The following is a 15501-nucleotide window of genomic DNA, read 5'->3' as shown; positions in this document are numbered from 1 at the left end:
ACAACCCCCTCCTTGGTGAGCGCGCTGCGGGACCCGCGAAGCGGGTCCGGCGAGCTGCAGGCGCTGTGCTGGTAATCCTCTTCAAACGAAGGCTCCCGCTGCAATGGTCCGATATGCGATAATTGAATCCCACCAGGTTGGAGGCAGAGGGAGGCTTTATCCTTGGGTGACAGGCGGGCGTGGCCGGCAGGGAGAGCAGCCCAGCTGATGGTTATTGGGCGCGCAGGGACTCCTGGTCCACGGAGTCCCTGCCTGTGCTCGCAGCCCTGCCGGTCCTGGTACGCCTGCCTCTGGTAGCCCCTTGCTGGAATAGACGAAGGCCAAAGACAACCCCCTCCTTGGTGAGCGCGCTGCGGGACCCGCGAAGCGGGTCCGGCGAGCTGCAGGCGCTGTGCTGGTAATCCTCTTCAAACGAAGGCTCCCGCTGCAATGGTCCGATATGCGATAATTGAATCCCACCAGGTTGGAGGCAGAGGGAGGCTTTATCCTTGGGTGACAGGCGGGCGTGGCCGGCAGGGAGAGCAGCCCAGCTGATGGTTATTGGGCGCGCAGGGACTCCTGGTCCACGGAGTCCCTGCCTGTGCTCGCAGCCCTGCCGGTCCTGGTACGCCTGCCTCTGGTAGCCCCTTGCTGGAATAGACGAAGGCCAAAGACAACCCCCTCCTTGGTGAGCGCGCTGCGGGACCCGCGAAGCGGGTCCGGCGAGCTGCAGGCGCTGTGCTGGTAATCCTCTTCAAACGAAGGCTCCCGCTGCAATGGTCCGATATGCGATAATTGAATCCCATAGACATAATATAGCTTACGAAAAAATGTTTCCTATTTGAGGGCATAGTACTTCCCATCTATTTTATGGTCTTTAAAATTGTGGCGATGTAGGTTGTATGACCTTTTATTGCACATGGGGAATTTGTTCTGTATTTTAACGATATCAATTATTGCATGAAGGTTTTTAATCAAATGTGATGTTGCATTGTTTTATGTATTGTATGTTTTATGGATACATTTTCCAAATAAACAATCTTGACTGAAATAAGTGATCAAGTAACAGATGAAGAAAACTGGGAATGACAGGGTTAGTGGACTTCAAAGTGTCGTACTCCCTGTACCGGCAGGCCGTCATGTCGGTGGGGTGAGTGTTTTATTGCTGCAGTGAAGTCTTCTTTTCATTTTGCTTCTGTTTTAAAGACAATTTTTCCCACCATGGACGCAACACTTCTTCAAGCCATATTGCACCTGCTTTACTTCATTCAGTGCCCATAATCTAAGGCTTGCTAAAACTACTTGCTTTAAATCTCTTCAAATAATTGCTCACTCATAAAAAATGGGAGCATTTTGTACCAGTTTCCTTAGTGGATCATGCAAATAAACATGTTTGATTATCCTAGATGTAATTACATTAGAATCTGGTTTTCCTAAACAGTCTTAAGTATATGTATGCTGTATCTGCTATTCCATCCCGCTTCTAGTTGTCAAGCTGAACTCCCATCTACTTTCTCCCGATTGCCTCATGTAGGTTTTCCTGCTCCAGGAATTCCATTGTATGGCCATCCCCACTACCCTCCGTTCTGGTGTTTGGTGGAAAAGAGATTCCTTCAATATGTCGTTCATGACTGGTAAAATGGAGACAGTTGGATGCCCAACGTAAGTGTCCTCTAATTCCAAAGTTTTAACTTTACCACTTCCAAAATTATTGTCCACGATTAGGAGTAATACAAATTTAGATCTGTTTGACGTTCTCAATACTCATAATATTATGTCAATGTTCTCAACTGACAGAGTCATAAGTCCTTATTTACAGTTGCTCCAATATTAGTTTAGCCGTGCTTCAGCCAAATTTTCTGCCTAATAAAAAGAAAAAAATAGACTCTCCTCGCCATTCCACATTAAAAGCTACACCCCACTCACATCACATTATCCAACTGGTTAAAAGGGCTCTCAAATCAATGTCATGGGTACCAGTAGCCCTTCAGTCATCTAGCGCTGAAAGACATCAGCCTGCGAGACAGGAATCAGCTGCGTTCGTAGTAAAGCGCTTATACCACCCTAAAAAGTACACGTTTTTCAGACATTTTTAACAATTCAAAACTATTCAGAGGCTCTGCCAGACTTGCACACGTTAGAGAAATGGTTCTTGTAACCTGTGATATCTAATTTTTAAGTAGGTTTAAATATCTCGTTTTTTTCAGGTTTTTCCGGAATGACAAGTATGAGGAAGCCTGGGGGTTGGGGGTAGGTTCCACGCCTTTTCAGTAACATAAGAAAAGGATCAACCACCACTACGGCTTTTCAGGGCCCCAAGGAGAGTAACTGGCAGGAAGTATCATTCGGAGACAGTTGAGAGGCCTGAAGGAAGTGAGAAAATTTGACTGAGAGCGCTAGGAATTTACAGAACAGTGGTATGTGTTCACGGGGTCAGGCATGGGAGATATTCATTCGAAGACAAAAACAAGAGTATAAAAAGTAAACTGAGGAGACATGATGAGGTCTGAATGAAAGGATGAACAGCAGGTGGGAATGACCTTGGGGGTGAGTGACAAGGGAGTAAGTATGGAGGCGGGCGTGCATAACATATGTACAATGAAATAGCAGTGAGTGGCAGGAGGGGAATGTGCATCTGGGGGAAGAGCTGAACTATAAATTAATTAGTAAGTATGAAAGAGGTATGGTCGAGACATGGTTGTGACTATGGGAAGGTGACAGGCCGAAGAGATACTGTAGGGTAAGTGTTGCTACCGTGGGGTGGCAGAAGAGGTGCCAATTTGGAAGTCATCGGCTAAGATGCCAGAAGTAAATCAAAATGTAAACATTGAAGAAAAAACTGGCGTGAGGGGTATGAATGAGGGTGGCTGCATTGAAGGGGGAAGTAGGGCGAGAAGGAGGCAGGTGGGGGGTGTATCTGGAGCACAGTTACGACAGAGGTGTAAGTCCAGGTCTTGACTGTTGTGAATGAGGTCAAGCCACAAGGTAGTGTAAGTCCCTAAGAGGCTTATCGTGGGCTCTACCTCCACACACACACACCCGCCCCTTACGACCAGTCCTGTCCCCGGCTCCTGTCACTGCGCCAGCTCTCACCTGGATGGGACATGGTGATGGTCTCGTTGGCGTTGGCAGAGCCGACGTTGAAGATGACCACGGCCGACGCGTTGTGCATGGCTGCGTGCCGGATCTTGTCCCGGTACGAGCAGTTGCCCTTGGGGATGAGTGCCACCCAGCTGCGGGCGTGGGCCGGCACGGGGAAGCGCGTGTTGTGCGGGTCGCAGGCCAGCCGGTCCTGGGCCGTGGGCATGACTGCAAGCCCTCGGGCGTCCTGCTTGGGCGAGTGCTCCCCGTAGCGGCCGCACTCGCTCTTCTCGGAGCGCAGCTCTCCCAGCACGGGGTCGGCATAGGTGATATTGAGGAAGGCCGTGTACCACTCCTCCTTCTCGGCCACCGTGAAGTCCAGGCACAGCAGATGCACGAAGCAGCAGGAGGACAGCAGCCATGTTGAGAGCGCTAGGCTGCAGCACGCCTGCACCAAAGACACGGGGGCCATGGCGAGCCCCGGCCCCCTGGGGGGGCAGGAGCTCCCTGCTGCACACAACCCCCTGGGCTCCTGCTCCTTCGGCGCGCGCCTCGCTCCCGCAGAAAAGCTCCCAGTGCTGCTGTTCCTCTTTGAAGCGCTCTATGTCTCTGTCCTCGCACACAGAGCCATGCACTGCTGTCCCTGCACACCCCTACTGTACCTATTTTCCAACGCACAGCACCCTAGTGCACACAGCCTCCCGCCATGCTGATCCGTCTGTAGGTCACTCCTGCAGCCAGTGTGCCTGCTATGGCTCTCTTGCAGGGGATCCTTAGTGTGTTTCTCCTCCAGATTGTAAATTGATTGGATACTGTAGTGTATGTCTCGTCCTACACCGTGAGTGTGCTGCATACAGCCGTCTGTAGCGCTGCTACCGGGTGGGCACTGCAGCCTTCTTGGCACACTCCCTGCTGTGCAGCTGCTGGTAGCTCAGCAGCTTCCCGCGGCAGCGCTCCATCAGAAGACTGGCGCACAGCCCTGCTTTCGTATCCCGTGGAATGCTGCTCTTCGGCAGTCGTCGGAAAATAGGCCCCGCCCTTGCACGAACAGACAGAAGCAGACGATCTCAGAGCTGCGTCACCGCGCCACTGTGCTCTCCTATTCGTCTATTTTTCACTGTCTCCGTCACCGTGTGTTTATTTACGCCACTGCATGCCTGTTAGCGCTACATTGGAAATATTTTTTTTGCATTTTTTTTATTTTTTATTGCACGTGTATTCTCGAACTGGTACAATGCAAGTGTGTCTTCTATTATTATTTTTATTAGAAGAGCCATCCTTAGGGTTGCAACCTGGCCGGTTTTCTATCCGGCACCAGCAGTATTCTTATGTCCCAGCGCGGCCGGTACAATAATAGGCAAGAACAAACACTCAAAGACGGTGATTTAACCCTTATCTGTATATACTTCTATGCATGCCAACTGTAATGTCCTTCCTTTCCCCCACACTATGCACTGAGCCTCTGTAATGTGTAGAGTTCTTTATTATACAAAATTGCCAGGTTATATGAACACAGGGCGCCGAGCGTCTGTCTAGTTCCAGCTCCGGTCGCCAACTGCCGTTTTCCCCGTTCGCGCCTTTCTCTCGCGTTCTTCCGCGCATGCGCGCGCCTCGCGCTCCAGTCTATGGCGTGACGAGTCATCGCGTACACGCTCATAGACTAGAGCGCACACTACATATCTCCCCTTTTTATATAAACAACAAATAACATTTCCCCAACTCTCAATGTGTCCAAATCCCCAATATATGTCTCTGGAAGGCGCCCGGGGACGGCCAAGCCATTGGCTAGTGTCCACTCATTTCAAAGTCTCTATATCGAGAGGGCACGGTGACTGCCCTGCCACTACGGGTGTGTCTTACCGGCATGTTCTCTTCCACCTCTCGCTCTCCTCGTGCTCTCTCTCCATCTCTCTGATCTTCACTCTGTACTACACCGGCCGGTGTATCGTCTCTGTCTATAGGCTCTGTGTTGGGATTGTCCGCTTCACTGTTCTCTCCACTTCCATCCGACAGGCCTCCAGTGTTGTGCCCCGTTTGAGGTCTAGCTTCTTGGGAGTCCACCTGTATCTCTTCCTCCTCGGACTTGGGCCACACTACTATCTTGTTGACTCTGGCCATGCGGTCTTGGGACCACACCTTGCCGTCGCTCAGGAGAGCCACCCTGCCTCGCACTTCTTTGACCTGTAAGGGCTGGCTGTACTTGCTTTCACCTTTCTTTTGTATGGTAGGGAGTTTGACCCTGACCCATTCTCCTTCCTCCAGCTCTGTTCCCTTCGCATTGCGACGTTTGTCGTAGTGCGCAGCATAAATCCTCTGGGCCTTCTCCAAGTTGTGCTGGACCACCGCGGGGGACCATTTGCTGGTGATGGTCTTCTCCCTCCACACTACGTTGTCCCTGGTGAACGGATGTCGTCCTCTTAGCACTTGGAATGGACTGTACCCCACCACCGTGGGGGTGATCCTGTAGGCCCACAACATACTCATCACCTCGGTCTCCCAGTCCTTTCCCTGCGTGATGGCTGCCTGTATGGAGCCCATTAGCACGCGGTTGAACCGCTCCACTTGGCCATTTCCGGGCTGGGTGATAGACTGCCGTGTGCTTTGACTCAATCCCGTTCCTCCTCATAAACCTAATCCATTTGTCCGAGACAAACTGTGGTCCGTTGTCACTGAGGATACATTTGGGTATACCTTCTCTTAGGAACAAAGATGTCAGGAATTTCAGTATCGTGTCCGTGTCCATGGACTCTTGTATGTCCACTTCAGGCCATTTGGAATATTTATCTATCACCACACACAAATACTTGTTAACGCCTCTGCTGTCCAGGACCGGCCCCAGTATGTCGATGGCCACATTCTCCCAGGGGCTTTGTGGTGTGTCAAACTTTCCCAAGGCTGGTCTGAGTGGTCGTAGCACCTTGTCCGCTCCTTGGCACTGCCCGCACTCCCTGACTTGTCTTTCTATGTGGACATCCATGCCTGGCCACCAATACATTTGCTTGACTCGTGCTTTGGTCTTTACAATACCCAGGTGTCCTTCATGCAGTTGTGTTAACAATCTGGGTATTAGTGATTCTGGTGGTACGACCCTTTCACCTCTGTAAATGAAAATCCCCGAATCACTCAGGGACAGCTCCTCTCTTATTTCATAGAATCTCCGTATCCCTTCAGTGAGCTTCCTTTTGTCAGGCCAGCCAGACGTTAGATGTCTCTTTATCTCTACTTTCTCGGCATCCTGCTCGTAAGCTGCCGCCCATTCTTGGCCGCTTATCGTCGTCTCATGGTCCTCCATGCTGGCCACCATCTCTTCTCTGTCCGGGGCTTCCTCCGGCGCATCTTCCATCGCCGCCGCCCTGCTGAGGTAATCTGCAACCCTGTTTTGCGTACCTGGTAAGTACTCCACGTCATAAGTGTAATCAAGAAGCTTCAGCGTCATTTTTGCTATTCTCGGGGTCGCTGTCTCATGGCCCGAAGATGTCAAGACTTTGATTAGGGGTTTGTGATCGGTTCGAAGCTTGAATCTTGTGCCCCACACGAACTGCCGAAACTTGCCCATGGCCCAAGTGGCCGCCAACATCTCTTTTTCAATGACGCTGTACCTTTGTTCCGTCGGGGACAGCGCGCGTGAAGCAAAGCTGATGGTTTCAGTGGATCCATCTTCCCTTTCCTGCGCCAAGACCGCCCCTAAGCCCTTGTCGCTTGCATCTGTCGTCACTATGGTCTTTCCCATGGGGACATACCCTTGCAGTGGAACAGCTTGGCTGATGCAGTCCTTTATTGTGTCAAATTCCAATTGCGCTTCTGAGTCCCAATCAAATTTAGTTTTGTCTCTGATGAGTTGCCTCATTCTGTAGGTTCTGGTAGCGAAGTGTCTCACAAACTTGCTATAATACTCGGCCATCCCGAGGAATGACCGCACTTCCTCCTTGGTGCTGGGAGCTTTGGCATTCCTGATGGCCTTCACATTTTGTTCCTTGGGTGATATACCAAGCGTACCGATTTCGTGACCCAAGTAGGTCACTGAGTGAGTTCCAATTTTACATTTGCTCCATTCCGCAGTTAACCCTTTGCTTTGTAGCACTCCCAGGACTCTATGTAGCTTCCTGTCGTGATCTTCCTTGGAGGAGCCCATCACCAGGATGTCATCCTGAAAGTACTGTACCCCCAAGATGTCCTTGAACAGCCGATGCATCAGCTTCTGAAATACTGCCGCTGCAGATGCCAGGCCAAAGGGCATCCTCCTGAACTGGTAGCACCCAAAGGGCGTAATGAAGGCGGTGTACTTCCTACTCAAAGGATGCAGCTCAATCTGATGGTACGCTGACGTGAGATCTATGGTGGAGAAGTGAGTCACACCTTTCGTCCTAGCCAGCATCTCCTCGATCCTGGGAAGAGGAAATCTCTCCACTATGAGGTTTTTGTTGAGCTCGCGGAGGTCAACACAGAGACGAACCTTTCCGTTAGGTTTCTTGACCACTACCAAGGGTGATAGCCACTCCGCACTGTCCACCGGCTCTATGATGCCTTGCTCCTCCAGCCTCAGAAGTTCTTGTTGTACTGCCCCGCATGTGGATATGGGTATGTTCCTGACTTTGTGTACCACTGGTACTGCACCCTCCTTGAGGACTATTTTGTGGACGAACTTGTCCAGTTTACCGACTGTGCCATCAAAAACTTTGGGGTATGCAGATTTCCAATCTTCTTCTTTCGTGAGGGGCCACTCATCCGTCAGCAGTATCTGCTCTCTCCCGCCTGGGTTGAGTATGATTCCTAGATCCCCTGCGTCTCTCCATCCCAGCACTGATGGGCCCTTCTCCGCCACGTACAGGGTGCATGTGGCCGACCTTCCCCTGAATTCAAACGTGAAGTCTCGGCACCCCACCAGTGGAATGGCATTCTCTGTGTACGAGATGGGTTTGATATCCGGCGGCCATAAGTCTGGCCCCACAACCGGAGCGAAGTCTTCTTCCCATATGGATCTTTGTACGATGGTCCAGGGAGATCCTGAATCGACAGCCACGTGTACCTTCACTCCCCCTATCAGCATGTCCGTGCAAGGCTTATCTCTTCGCTTCCCAGCCACCTCCAGCACTTGGTCTTCGATGCATAGCACCAGATCGCCATCTTCCAGGTCGTCTTCCTCGCTGATGTCCGCGGTGGCTGATTCGACGCACTTGACCGTGGACTTCTTCCCCCTCTTGCGGCATACCTTTTCAAAATGGCCGACCAGGCCACAAAACGCGCATCTGGCACGGAACGCGGGACAGCGTTTATCCTGGGCCGAATGTGCCGTGCTGCCACATCTGTAACACGAGAACTTATTGTCCGTGCTGGGGCGGACCGTCTGTTTCCCAGTCCATCTAGAATCCTTCCTCTGGTCTCCATACGTCCCCTTGGGTCTACTGGACTGTGAAGCCTCATCGATCTTGTTAATCATCTGCCTCGGTGCGCCCTCCCTTTTGGCTGCATCTGCAACTCGTTTCGACATTTCCGCCTTTTTGACCATCGCCACGACTTCCTTGAGTGATGTCTCGTTCTGCGCCCATAATTTGTCTTGGACCGCCCTGCTGGTGGTATGCATGACGATCTGGTCTTTTATGTACTCATCCTGTAGAGTACCATACTGGCACGTGATGGCCAGACGTCGGAGCGCTGCCACATAGTCATCAATGGATTCGCCTGCCTCTTGTTTCCTCTGTTGAAAGTTATAACGGTCTATGGAGACACAAACTGCTGGGCGGTAATGGCTGTCCAAGTCATCTAGTGCATTTTTGAAGACATCTGTCTCCGTCGCGTCCCTTTCCTTGGGCACCAGGTTTTTGAATACTCTCACCCCTTCCGGGCCTAAGTTGTGGAGTAGCAGTCTCTTTTTCCTTTCCGGGGTGTATGCTCCATCATTTTCATCCTCTAGTGCCTCTATGTAATTTTGAAAGTATTCCTTCCAATCCTCCCATTTTAACTGGGGTTCCCCTGGTCTGGGCAGGAATGGGACGGGGGCCATCAGGGCCGACGCTTGATTCGCCATCTTAGCCTCGCCTCTGGGGTCTACTGCCTGGGCACTGTGTTGGACGAGTACACCGGATGCTCCTGCACTCCCTGCCGTGTCACTTTGCCCTCTTGGACTACCTGGGGTATTGTCCCTTATAGCCTACGTGGGGTTGTCCGTCTGCCCCCCTTCCTCTGGCTTGGGGGTGGTGCCTTTGGCTGCCAGGGTGCTGGCTGTGGGCTCTGTTCCTTGGGGCAGCACTGACCTGAGTGTTTGGGCTGTCCTCGTTTATACTCGTGCTGTTGCGCTGCTGCCACGCCCTCTGCTCATCCTGTTGCTGTTCTGTCCTTCTGGCTGGTGTGGGGCTGTTGAAGGGTGCCTGCTCCGGTCCACTGTGCTCAATGGTGTTCTTAATCCCATCCTCGTCGCCACTGTAATGTCCTTCCTTTCCCCCACACTATGCACTGAGCCTCTGTAATGTGTAGAGTTCTTTATTATACAAAATTGCCAGGTTATATGAACACAGGGCGCCGAGCGTCTGTCTAGTTCCAGCTCCGGTCGCCAACTGCCGTTTTCCCCGTTCGCGCCTTTCTCTCGCGTTCTTCCGCGCATGCGCGCGCCTCGTGCTCCAGTCTATGGCGTGACGCGTCATCGCATACACGCTCATAGACTAGAGCGCACACTACACCAACATTTCAGAATGTGAAAGTGGGAGTGTTCGAAAAAAGAATCTGGAAAATGTACTGTTCCCATTGACTTCTATTGAAGCAGAGGTACTTTCAGGCAGGTGGGAGGCAGCTAAAATATAGCCTGTTTTTTTGGCTTATAAAATCGAGAGTCTTCCGCCTGAAACGGGTCTGTCATCATATATGACACTTTAAACAGCAAATTTTAACACAAATCAGTTTTAACCCCTTAACTGCTCACCTCAACTTCCACCTGGAGAACAACAACGACCGCAACACCACCACCCTGCTGGACAACCTCGCCAACCTGGGACTCAAGCAGCTGGTGACCACCCCCACCCACTACGCCGGACACACACTCGACCCCGTCTTCTCATCCAGCAAGGACATCGCCTTCAGCCACGCCACCGGACTCCACTGGACGGACCACAGCTGCGTCCACTTCAGCTTCGGAAGGACCACGATCCACCACCACCAGCAACAGGTTGCACGCAGGAGCTGGAACAAGATCACAGCCGACCAGCTCGCGACCTCCCTGAGCATGAACTCTCCCACCAGCACAACGAACCCTAGCCAGGCGGCCACCAACCTCACGAAGTGGATCAGCGACTGCGCAGACGAGCTTGCCCCCCTGAGGACCCCGCCTAGCAGACCCGGTAGCAAGAAAGCCCCATGGTTCACTGACGAACTCAAGAGCTCCAAGAAGAACTGCAGAGCCCTCGAGAGAACCTGGCGCAGAGACCCAACACCGGACAACATGACTGCCCTCAAGCTCGCCACCCGAAAACACCACCAACTCATTCACGCCACCAAGAAAACTGCATTCAAGGAACGACTGGACAACAACGCACACAACAGCAAGGAACTCTTCAACATCGTCAAAGAGCTCTCCAACCCCAACGCCGGAAACAACGACATCACCCCTTCGCAAGACCTCTGCAACTCCGTCGCCTCCTACTTCCACAACAAGATCGCGGACATACACAACAGCTTCAGCACTCAACCGACGAACGCCACGACCGAACCACCGCCCCCCCCACCACCACCCTCCGATTAGCACCGAAGACACCGTCCGCACGATGAACTCCATCCACTCCGGATCTCCGACCGACCCCTGCCCCACCACGTCTTCAACAAGGCTGACGCTGTCATCGCACCCCACCTGCGGGACATCATCAACACCTCCTTCGACAACGCTACCTTCCCGGAGAGCTGGAAGCACGCCGAACTCAGCGCCCTACTCAAGAAGCCATCGGCCGACCCCACCGACCTCAAGAACTACCGCCCCATCTCGCTGCTCCCGTTTCCTGCAAAAGTCATCGAGAAGACCGTCAACAAGCAGCTGGCCGCCTTCCTCGAGACGAACGGATCCCTCGACCCCTCGCAGTCTGGCTTCTGGGCCAACCACAGCACCGAGACTGCCCTGATCGCAGCCACCGATGACATCCGAGCGCTGCTCGACAACGGAGAAACAGCGGCCCTCATCCTCCTCGACCTCTCCGCGGCCTTCGACACTGTCTGCCTCCGTACCCTAGTACAACGCCTCAGCAACGTCGGAGTCCAGGAGAAGGCACTGGAGTGGATCATCTCCTTCCTCGCCGGAAGGACACAGAGAGTCCGCCTCCCTCCGTTCAGATCTGAAGCCACCGAAGTCATCTGCGGCGTTCCTCAAGGCTCTTCGCTCAGTCCAACCCTCTTCAACGTCTACATGAGCCCCCTCGCAGACATCGCACGCCAGCACAACCTCAACATCATCTCCTACGCCGACGATACCCAGCTGATCCTCTCCCTTACCAACGAACCCGCCACCGCCAGAGCCAACCTTCACGAAGGGATGAAAGAGGTAGCCGAATGGATGAAGAACCGCCGCCTGAAACTGAACTCGGACAAGACGGAAGTCCTCATCCTGGGATCCTCACCCGCCGCTTGGGATGACTCCTGGTGGCCCCCCGCCCTAGGCAGCGCACTCAAACCAACAGACCAGGCACGCAACCTGGGCTTCATCCTGGACTCCTCCCTCTCCATGACCAGACAAGTCAACGCCGTCTCCTCGTCGTGCTTCAACATCCTGCGCATGCTACGTAAGATCTTCCGGTGGATCCCCACCGAGACCAGGAAGACAGTCACCCAGGCCCTCGTCACAAGCCGTCTGGACTACGGCAACTCCCTCTACGCCGGAACCACCGCCAAAATCCAGAAGAGACTCCAGCGGATCCAGAACACCTCAGCACGACTCATCCTGGACATCCCCCGTCGCAGCCACATCTCCGGACACCTGAGAGACCTGCACTGGCTCCCGGTCAACAAGAGAATCACCTTCCGTCTCCTCACCCACGCACATAAAGCCCTACACAACCAAGGCCCAGGATACCTCAACAGCCGCCTCAACTTCTACGCTCCCAAACGCCAGCTTCGATCGACCAGCCACTCCCTCGCCGCCGTCCCCCGCATCCGAAGAGCCACCACAGGGGGACGGTCCTTCTCTTACCTCGACGCCAAGACATGGAACTCCCTCCCCACCCACCTCCGCCTGACCCAGGACCACCTCGCTGTTCGAGCAGTAGCGGACCCCCCTCCCCCAGCGCCGTGAGACCCTCTGGGTGAGTAGTGCGCTATATAAATGCGATGATTGATTGATTGATTGAACTGCTGAGGCTTCCCCCGACCCCCATGCTGGGCCCTATTTTGGCTATTTGGGATAGTTGGCACTAAGGGCTCCATAACTTTTTTTCCACATATCATCCACAACCAATTTGCATCCATTTTTTCCTACATCATGGGGATTCTAAAAGTACCCAGAGATTGTTTATTCCTCTGGAGAAGGCCAAGAAAATAGGCAAAATATAGCCACATTTTGATTTGGGGGGGGGGGGGGGGAAGTGCTCCAGATAACAGTGCCTACTTTTTTACCCTAAAAATGGCATCAGCAATAAGTTTGATGTGCCACATTCACCATCTTCCCAGCTTTGGTTATAACTATAATTTTATGTTTCTGCTTCTCGCACTGTGAGAAAGCAGAAGGGTTGGTTGCTGGCGGGCGGGTGGGCAGGGCATGACTCAGGGCGCAATGACTGTTTGCTCAGCCTTCTGAGGCCGTCCAAACCAGTCATGCACACTCTGCCCTTTCTCCTTGCAGGCTGAAATGCAGCCTACATGGAGAAAATAGCCTTCCCGTAAGCCCCTGGCGGGGCGGCGGCCCTACCAATCACAATGCTGCCATTGCAGCGTTGTAATTGGCTTAGGGGAGGGGAGGGAAGCTGCCTGCTTCCTGTTCTTGCCGGAGGCAGGAGAGCAGGAGCAGAGAAAACGCAGGATCCAGCCTGCGGACAGGTACGTTGTTAAAATGTATTATTACATTTACCCCCTCCTCCCCAGGCGACCCTCACACCCTCACTCGCAATTAATGCCGACCCGACTGGCCCTAACTCTGCTGACTCCTAAGGAAACTTAGCAATCCTGCATACTGTTGAAAACTAGAAACCCGAGGGAATCCAGGATGGGGTGATTTGTGTGGCTCTCACTAGGTGTTTTTAATCAGAATCCCTTGCATACTTCCCACTTTGCCTGAATAAACCCATTTTCCACACATTTATGTAATGGAAACTTGTGAAATCTGCAGGGAGCCACAAACTTCCTTCCACCCATCATACCCCCAGCCTTCATGATAAAATTGTACCTCACTTATGTGGGTAGGCCTAGTGCCTGCAACAGGAAAGGGCCCAAAATGTGGACGTTGGGTACTAACTCAGCTGGCCCCTAGGAATATTTTGGACCTGCCCTTTTTGTCTTCTTCCTCCTATTGTTTCTGACTTGTTTTTTGTTTGCTTTATGACTTTGTGCACTTTACCACTGCTATCCAGGGCTAAAGTGCATATGCTGTCTGTCTAAATTGTATTGGTGATTGGTTTATCCATGATTTGAATATTTGGTTTACTAGTAAGTCCCTGGTAACGAGCACCAGGTGTGCCCAAGGCCTATAGAACACATTCTCCTAGTGGGCCTGCAGCACTGATTGTGCCACCCACATGAGTAGCCCTGCAAGCATGTCTCAAACCTGCTACTGCAGTGTCTGTGTGTGGAATTGTGAACTACCATTTCGACCTGGCAAGTGCACCCATTTGCCAGGCCCAAACCTTCTCTTTTACTGCATGTAAGTCACCCCCAAGTTAGGCCCAGGGTACATTGTATTCAAAGGGTAAGACATGTACTGGAGTGCTCTACCTGTCCTAATAGTGAGATACTGCTAATTACATTTTTCACTATTGCAAGGACTATCTTTCCCGTAGGGTAACATGGGGATTGCCTTGAAATATCTTTTAAGTGTAATTTCCCATAGGGAGCAGGTAGAGATTTGGAGTTTTGGTCTCTGAACTCACAATTTAAAATACATCTTTTGGTGGTTTGTTTATAAATTGCATGTTTTAAAATGCCACTTTTTTCCGTCCATTATTTGTTTGCTGTAACACTTTTAGAAAGTGGGCATTTTCTTGCTTAATCATTCTGTGCCTCTGTGGGTCTGCAGAATCAACATGCGGTTTGGCTGACATTTGGTCTCTTGTGCTTTCACTCTAGACAGTCACACAAAGGGAGCTGAGGTGTGCCTTGCATATCCTGATGGCCCATCACCAGGCTGATGCGCCTTCCTGAGCAAGAGTGGTGGGAGGTCATTGACACCTGAATAGGGCTGTGCCTGTCCTTACACAAAGATGTCTCTACCCTACTGTAGTGTGTCTGGAGCGAGGTCAGGGAAAGGGATGTATGACGGTACAACCCGTACCGTTACAACGTGTCCCTTTACGACGCAGTTTTAACAACGCAAGTCGTTACAACGACTTGCGTTGGGGGGGCGCTGATAGTGAATAGTTTAATTTACTATTCCAACACCAGTCCCCGTGGATAGTAGGGAAGGTGTTGGATAGTAAATTAAACTATCCCCTATCCTAGAGCGCTCTCCAGCGAAAGTCGTTGTAACGACTTTCGTTGTTAAAGCTGCGTCGTAACGGTACCGCGTTGTACCAGTTACGTTGTAAGGATGTTTTACCAGGGAAAGGCATGGTCTTGTGCACTCCAAAAACTTTCCTTTGAAAGTTGCCTAATTCAAAGGCAGAAAGGGGTATAACTATTGGACATCTGACACTCTCAAATCAGAAGACTTCTGGACTAAACAACACTCTGCTAAGAAGAAGAGCTGGGCAAGCTGTCAGGAGGAACTGCCACTTTGCTGTTTTGCTTTGCTGTGTTGGCCTGCTGCTTGCTGCTTCTGTCTTGAGCAGTGAAAAGACTGGACTTTACATTCTCCATCCTGCAATCCTAAGTTTCTTTAAGGGCTTGTGCGTGATTGTCTCCTGTTAGAAGTCTCAGGGCCAGAAAATACTTTATCTACATCTTATTACCAGCACTTGGGCTCCTCTGCTGAGAGCCCTGTGTTGGCAAGAGGTGCCAAAGCCAGGCCTAGACCCTTGCAACTGGGAGGTGTACTGAAAACCAATAGTAAACACTCTGACGCTGTCATCAACGCTGTTGCCTGCACCAAAGCAGAGAGCACTACTCTTGAAGAGCACGATGCACTGCCTCAACGACATTGCAGCCACTGGTGTTCAGATTGCAGTGCCATCAACTCCAATTTCGTCTCCAACGCCTTTGCCTGCACCGTGACTGAGAACCCCGCTCTTGTAGAGCACAAAGCATCGCCCTGTCTCACATTGCATCCCTGGGACTGCCAATGATGGAGCTTCAGCACTAACGCCGCTGCCTGCACCAAAGCCCCTT

General features: G+C 52.0%; 1 protein-coding gene across 1 annotated transcript in view; it reads right to left on the bottom strand.

Moving 5' to 3' along the window:
* The window catches only part of RNF150 (ring finger protein 150), a 327496-nt gene extending 323433 nt beyond the window's left edge, over positions 1-4063 (bottom strand). The window contains exon 1 of the mRNA XM_086962230.1: positions 3073-4063. Within this exon, the coding sequence (XP_086818356.1) occupies positions 3073-3532 (460 nt within the window). The 5' untranslated portion in view covers positions 3533-4063. The remainder of the gene's footprint in view (positions 1-3072) is intronic.
* Between the last annotated feature and the right edge of the window lie 11438 nt (positions 4064-15501).

Source organism: Lissotriton vulgaris, chromosome 3_1 (assembly GCF_964263255.1).
Source record: "Lissotriton vulgaris chromosome 3_1, aLisVul1.2, whole genome shotgun sequence".
Classification (NCBI taxonomy): Eukaryota; Metazoa; Chordata; class Amphibia; order Caudata; family Salamandridae; genus Lissotriton; species Lissotriton vulgaris.
This window is presented reverse-complemented; position numbering and strand designations above follow the sequence as displayed.